At 39.1% G+C, this 7,984-nt stretch overlaps 1 protein-coding gene across 1 annotated transcript in view; it reads left to right on the top strand.

Annotated features, from left to right (window-relative positions):
- The window catches only part of TUBGCP5 (tubulin, gamma complex associated protein 5), a 166,845-nt gene extending 163,558 nt beyond the window's left edge, over positions 1-3,287 (top strand). Inside the window, exons 22-23 of the mRNA XM_006898596.1 lie at positions 2,342-2,442; positions 3,225-3,287. Of these exons, the coding sequence (XP_006898658.1) occupies positions 2,342-2,442; positions 3,225-3,271 (148 nt within the window). The 3' untranslated portion in view covers positions 3,272-3,287. The remainder of the gene's footprint in view (positions 1-2,341; positions 2,443-3,224) is intronic.
- Positions 3,288-7,984: the final 4,697 nt, after the last annotated feature.

Here is a 7,984-nt window from a genome sequence, read left to right as displayed (position 1 = left end):
CTTGGAGAGGGACATCATGCTTGGGAGGGGGGAGGGACAGCGCAGGAGGGGAAGGCCCTCTGTGAGATGGATTGATTTGGTGACTGGGGTAATCGGGATGGGTGTGTCAGAGGCAGTGCGGTTGGCGCAGGATAGAGCAGGGTCCAGGGCTGTTGTGCATAGGGTCGCTATGAGTCGCAAACGACTCGACGGCACATAACAATAACAACAACAACAACAATATGTCCTGATTTCTTTGTTCTTGTGTACCATCAAATCACATCTGAGATTGCCCCTTCTTCTCCAGCAGAGCATCTGGTGGATTCGAACCTCGTGCCTTCAGGATTGCAGCACTGATTCTTGCCACCAGAGCTCCCTGTGTCTTAATTCTTGACTATTTCTTCCATGATTGCTAATTGTGGATCCTAGTGAAATTAAATCATTGACAACTTCAGTCTTTTCTCTACTAATCATGATGTTGATACAGTTGTAAGGATTTGGTTTTTCTTTATGTTGAGCTGTTATCCATATTAAAGTCTGGAATCTTTGATCATCAGTAAATATTTCAAGTTGTCTTCACTTTCCGCTAGCAAGGGTGGTTTTTTTTGTTTAACATGTTTTGTTGATAAGTCTGCCAGTACTGATACCACATTCTTCTTCATAGTCATTGTAGTGGAAGTAAAATGACATCTTATTTTGGTTTTGACTTGCCTTTCTTTAAAGACCACTAACTTTAAGAATTTTGTTATATAGTAGTCTTTTATTATATATGTTTTGTTGTTGTTACTTTGTACTGTCACATCCGAACCAAGTCATAAGTGACCTTCCAGCTGGTCTTCAGAAGCAGTAAATTGAATAGGAGGAGATTGCCTATCTGCCTTCCACAAAACAGCTAGTAGATTTAAACTATCTGCCTTTGTTTGGGTTGGCAGTGCAACTTTTTATCATTAAGCCATCAGAGCTTTCTGTATAGCTTCCTATTTTGTAACAGAAGCTTTAAAAATAATTTCCAAAAGTTCAGTGCAGGTTGGTGCTGGAGGAAGCCCAGGGAGAAGAGGCCCAGGACACTCTGTGTCATGACCTAGGACGTGACCTTGGGATCAACCCTCAGGAGCCCCAGGGCATAAGGATGGAAAAAGCCCTGAGATCTTGGTAATTGCAAAATGTACTTCCACCCCAACTTCTGTATCTAACCCAGAGGATATAAACTGATGACCCAAGGGTCTCACCTGAGCCACAGGTTCCAACAAAGAAATCCCACTAGCAAGGTTGAATTTGCTGCCTATAGGGTGACAGGCACCTGGGACCAAGAATGTGCATCTGGCCATAGGAGAATGTGGCTCTTTAGGTCTGCACCCACACCATCACCCTGCTCCACCGACTCCTATAACCTGCCTGGTCTTACTAGAAATGGAACTTTGGATTCCTGGTATAAATCCATCCACAGTTAATGTTGAAAATAATATGCATAATATAGTCGTTGTTGTTAAAAAAAAAATTTCCATATTGAGCATGTGTATCTGTGTGTGTTGTGTGTGTGTGTGTGTACCATCAAATTGGATCCAGCTGGTACAGGAGATTGCCCCTCTTTCTCCAGCGGAGCTTCTGGTGGATTGGAACCACGTGCCTTCGGGATTGCAGCACAGCTCCTTGTCACTAGGCTACCAGAGCTCCCTAACATGTATATCTTTAATGTGTACCTTATTTCAAAGAAAATACATGCTAGCAAAAATTTAAAAAGCAAAAATATGTAATATAACTAGTTACTCCACTTTAGAAATAATACTGTTCTCAAGCATCACAATTTTATACCCTAATGAATCTTTTTCTCAGATCACTTTTAAAATTTTTTACATTTTTAATTTAAGCATTGTCATGGATTAATTTGTATCCTCCAAGAATATATCAGCATATAATGATGACTCCCCCCCATAATCTGATAAACCAATCAATTTTAATTAAGACTGGCAGCAACCTTCTGTATTAGGAACCTCCTTAATCCAAGGGCAGGCCAATATACATAGAGTTCTTCAGTAATGTTGAGAGGATAGAAAGATGTTGATACAGGACCTTTTTCTAGAGCTAACAGGAGAGAAAAATTTCTAGAGCCCAAAGCCTAAATTCAGACTTCTCGCCTCCTAGATTATGTGGGACTAGATACCTATTTAGTGAAGCCACTCCCTTGTGGTGTTTCTGTGCTAGCAGCTCTAGATACCTAAGGAACTATTTAGGTTTTCTTCATAATCTTTATAGTTAGGATTTTAAATAGTTAAATTATGCTTGAAATTACTTCAACAATGTTTTTTAGCTGACCTGTACACATTATATACTTACTTAAAATGAAATTTACGTTCTTTCTTAGGATGGAATCTATAGAAAAGATGGAATCTGATTTTAAAAACTGCCATATGTTTCTTGTAACCATTTTAAACAAAGCTGTTTGTAGAGGGTCTTTTCCACATTGTAAGTACATCATATAAAAATGCTTTTCTTGGCACACGTGACTGGTTTTATTTTCGTATTAATAGCACAAAGAATATTTTCACCCTTATTAAACCTGAAATATCTGTTAACCGTTGTGCTGTCCTTGGAGTTTTTTTTTTCTTTTTTTTAAAGAATTATATTAGAGTGATAGTCAAATGTAAAGCACTAAAGCCAATAGAAGATTGCTTTCTAGCACAAACTGTTAGACCACTTAATTTCTAAGGTTTTTATTAAATAAATCAAATAGCAGAACAGATTTCTTTAACATTTTACTAACATGCACAACCTTTATAAGGTTTCATCTTTCAAAAGATGACATTTTTTTTTCCAGCATTTGTAACTCTTGAGGCTTGCACCTTATTGTAAGGAAATGTAAATTTACCAGTCCAGAGCACACTGTAGAAAGTAGAGAGAATTATGGCATGAGTCACAGGAGGAAGAGCAGGCTGTTTCATCAAGCTGTAGAAACAAAGAGTAAATAGTATCTTTTGCCTAAGTGGTTATTTAAAACTATGAGGTATTAATCTCCTTCCTATTTATGAATAATTCAAAATCATACATATTTTAAGCATAGTTGAACATATAATGATTCTTATTGTGTTAAATATGTTGTCATCTTTGTTACTCGTTGTAAATAATCCATATTTAATTAAGCATAGGAAAGATCTTTAAATACTTTGAATTTTTTTATATTAAAGCCTTCTTCAAACCTTTTCAAATATTTAAATTTGTTTTTAATCTTATTTTTCTTTTCTCTACAGTGGAATCTCTAGCACTGTCACTCATGGCTGGTATGGAACAAAGTTAAATATGTTGAGATAAATGTATATAGGCTACATACTCTCTAGTGAGTAGGGACTTCTACTGCCAACCTAAAGGAGAGTGGTTCAAATCCACCATCTGCTCCATATGGACACTCTCCTTCTGTGTTATTTACAGCCTTTAAAAATGCAATGAAGACTAAGCTATGAATCAGTTCTAAACCAACAGCAATGAGAGAAAAAGAGACACATATATTCTACTGTGTGTTAAAAATGTGTAGTATGGTGTCTTTGAATGTGGATTATATCTTCAAATTAATTATGACTAATAAATTCCATTAAAGCACTTGAAATTAGTTTATTCTTCATTTGCTATTGTACATTCATGGAGTTGTTTGACATTCAATTGGTTTTTTAATGTAGAGATGTGCAAGCTGGTTTTTAGAAGAGGCTGTGGCACTAGGGACATCATAGCCAATGTTAGATGGATCTTGGCCAAAAGCAGAGAGTACCAGAGGAATGTCTATCTGAGTTGCATTGACTATGCAAAAGCATTTGACTGTGTGGATCACAACAAATTGTGGCTAATCTTGAGGAGAATGGGAATTGCAGAACACTTAATTGTGCTCATGCAAAATCTATACTTTGATCAGGAAGCAGTACTCAGAACAGAGCAAGGAAATGCATGGTTCAGAATCAGTAGAGAAGTGCGTCAGGGATACCTTTTCAGTCTATATGCAGAACAGATCATTCAGGAGGCTGGGCTTAATGAGAAGGAATGTGGCATCATGATTGGAGGAAGATTCATCAACAACCTGCTTTATGCAGTTGGCATAACCTTGCTTGCTGAAACCGAGGAGGGCATCAGTTGCAGAAGCATAAATTGCAGAAGGTTAAGGACTGCACTCTTCAATATGGATTGAAGCTCAACATCAAGAAAACAGATTCTCGCCACTGGTCCAATTGGCAAAACCATGATAGATGGAGAAGAGATTGAGGTTGTTAATTTCTGCTTGCTAGGCTCCACAATCAATACTCTTGGTGCCAACAATCAGGAAATCAAAAGACTAATTGCAGTCTGCTGTCACCAACCTCTTTAAGAGTACTAAAGAGCAATGATATCAGTCTGGAGACTGAGATGTGCCTGATCTAGCCCATGATAGTCTCAATTACTTGCTATGCATCAGAGTGGTAGACAGTGACTAAGGATGATAGAAGGAGAATTGATGCCTTTGAGTTGTGCTGCCAGAGAATAGTGTTGAACATACAGTGGTCTGCCAAGAGAACAAACAGATCAATCCTGGAGAGGGTGAAACTAAGTTGCTCCCTAGAGATGAGGATTTTGAAGCTCCATCTCACATACTTTGAGCATGTGTCCACGAGGGGCCAGTCTTTGGAGAAGAACATCATGCTCAGAAGGGGCGGGAAGGAAGACCCAGGATGAGATGGATTGACTCAGTGACTAGAGAAGTGGGATTGGGTCTGTCAATGAGATTGGCTCAAGATAAGGCAGGGTTCAGAGTTGTACGTAGGTTCTCTATGAGTCACAGGCTACACGATGGCACATAACAACGTTATGTATAAGCCTACGTATAGGGAGGTGGCTTTGTGCTAAGGAGTTGCACTGCCAACCCAAAGGCCCAAAGTTCAGATCCACCAGCTTCTCTGCAAAAGAAGGATGGGATTTTCCTCCTGTGCAATTTACTGCCTCTGAAAACCCACTGGAGGGTCAACTATGGATAAGTTCCAGCTCAACAATAATATACATAAGGAGCCCTGGTGGCATAGGGTGTCAGACTGCTAACCTTGGAGTCAGTGGTTCAAATCTACCAGGTGTTCCATGGGAACAAGAAGGGCAGTCTCCTATAAACTTGACTACAGCAGTGAGAACCCAGTGAAGAGCTAGCTGTGACTCAGAATTAACTCAACAGCAGTGACTTAAGTTGGAGGCCTAAGAAAACTGTACATATTATCCTAAAGATTAATTATATTTGGCTGTCAGAAGAAAACAGTTCATGTATACATACACATATACCATTATTTGGCATTTCTAAGCAATATTTATGAACTAACAAGCTGTTCTTTAAATAAAAATGTTTATCATTCTGTTGCTCCATTTTTGTTATAAACTTCTTAGAATTTCTCGAATACTAATTATTTGGTATGGTATTTGTAACTGACTTCACTCAATACTAAATATATTTTTATTGATGTAATTATAAATGGAATTGTTTTCTTAATTTTATTTTTTAATTACCAGAGTAGAAACACAGCTGATTTTTTTAACATTGTATCTTCTAATGGTTGAGCTTATTCATTAGCAAAATTACATGTATATGTTCATTAGGATTTTCTGTACATAAAATTATACCATCTGCACATAAAGATGGATTTACTTCTTTGCTTCTAGTCAAGTAATTTATTTCATTATCTTGCCTAATTGCGTTGGCCAGAACCTCCAGTGTATGGTGAATACAGCTAACAAGAGTGGATATCCTGTCTTATTTATCACTTTGAGCTTTTAACATTTCACAGTTACTCCAGTTTCTGTGTCAGTCCATCTCATCTGGGATCTTCCTCTCCTGCATTGTCCCTCCACCCTTCCAAGCATGATCAACTTCTCCAAGGACTGGTCTCTCCTGACCACATGCCCAAAGTATATGAGATGGAGCTTCAAAATCCTTGCTTCCAAGGAGAAACTTACTCTCTTGGCAGTGTGTGGTATATTCAGTATTCTTCTCTTGCACCACAATTCAAAGGCATTGATCTGTCCTCCTTAGTCATTGTCTCGCACTCTGATACATAGCAAGTATTTGCAAATACCATAGCCTGTATTAGTCTCTAGACTGATATTATTGCTCTTAAGCACTTTGGAGAGGTCCCTGACAGCAGGTTTCCCCAATGCAGTTTATCTTGATTTCCTGACTACTGGTGCCAGAAATGTCGATTTGTGGAGCCAAGCAAGCTGAAATTGTTAACAACCTCAATCTCTTCTCCATTGGTCATGTTGCTGTCAGATGGCCCAATGTTGGTCTTCATGGTAAGCTTCAATGCATATTGAAGACCACAGTCGACCTTCTGAGCCAACACTTCAGTTCCTCAATTTCAGCAAGAAAGGTTGTGTCATCTGCATAATGCAGGTTGTTGATGAGTCTTTTTCTCCAATCCTGATTCTTCCTCATAAAGCCCAGCCTGAATTCTGCATATAGACTGAAAAGGTATGGAGATAGGATGCATCTCTGATGCACTCCTTTCCTGATCCAGTGTTTCTTTGTTATGAGGACTGCTCCCTGATCCAAGTAAAGATTTCACATGAGCACAACTGACTGTTCTGGAATTCCCATTCTTCTCAAGGTTAGCCACAATTTGTTGTGATCACACAGCCAAATCACTTTGCATAGTCAATGAAACACAGACATGCCTCTGTACCACCACATAATAATAAATAATCACCTAATGATAAATTCTCAATAAACATTCCTGGATTCTTGGAGCGCATCAGATCAAGTGGTTCAACAAAGTTCACAAACACTGATTTTGCATCCTACTTTGGTGAGAAGCAGCTGAGGTCTTAAAAGTAGATGAGGTGCAATTACTGGTCTCCCCTGTCTGGAACAAAAAAAGGCAAAGATATAGTGAAATAATAGTCCAATAGACTGATGAATCATTCTAACACAGCCTTTAGACGTGATGGTGCCTAACCACTGCCCACTCTAAAATAGAGATTACAGTAGACAATCCTGGATAGAGTTGCAAAAAGTGTGGAACAAAAAAATCTTCCGCATAAAGATAGCCAGGCTTACTTGTCTGCTGTAGACTGGTGGAACCCTAAGGATATTATAGCCTTTGGTCACCCTGAGAGCCAAGAACAAAGCTTACTCCCATGATTCAAAATTAAGCCAAAAAAACAACCCAAGTGCCCATCAAACGAATGGATAGAGAAGCCATGGTATAATTTACACAATGGAATACTATGCTGCACTGAAAAACAAGGAACTCATGCAATGTTATTAAAAATGGATGACCCTGGAGGACATTATGCTGAGTGAAATATCTCAGTCACAAAAGGACAAATACTGCATGGTGCCACTATTGTAGAATGGGACTGACATCAGGGTTGGGGTAAGACTGAGGAAAAACTGGATAAATTATATATACTTATGTATTATGCATTGAAACAGATGAGAGAGAGAGCAATTTAAAAGCAATATATGATAGGGTATTATGGTTCTCAGAGTCAGCCACAGCTGCTTGTGATCCACACAGTGAGGCAGTCATCAGAACAGAGCAAGGAGACACTGTTGTTGTTTGATGCTGTCGAGTCATAGACGACTCATAGCGACCCTATGAACGAACAGCCTGAGCACTGTTCGTACATAGTTTGTGGAGGCAAGCCATTTCGGAAGTGGATGCCACTCCTTCCAGAAGGAACCACTGCATGGTTCAAAATCAAGAGGGGGGTTTGTCAAGGATGTATTCTGTCTCCATACCTTTTCATTCTGTATGCAGAACAGATCATCCCAGATGCTGGGCTGTATGAGGAGGAATGTGGCATGATTTGTGGAAGAATCATCAACAACCTGTGTTATGCAGATGACACAATCCTCCTTGCTGAAACTGAGGAGGACCTGAAGTGCTTGCTGCAGAAGGTCAAGGACTGCAGCCTTCTATATGGATTGAAGCTCAACATCAAGAAAACAAAGATTCTCACCACTGGGCCAATTGGCAGCATCAGTATGGATGGTGAAGAGATTGAGATA

Source organism: Elephantulus edwardii, unplaced genomic scaffold (assembly GCF_000299155.1).
Source record: "Elephantulus edwardii isolate Elephantulus edwardi_28Jun2011 unplaced genomic scaffold, EleEdw1.0 scaffold00234, whole genome shotgun sequence".
Lineage (NCBI taxonomy): Eukaryota > Metazoa > Chordata > Mammalia > Macroscelidea > Macroscelididae > Elephantulus > Elephantulus edwardii.
This window is presented reverse-complemented; position numbering and strand designations above follow the sequence as displayed.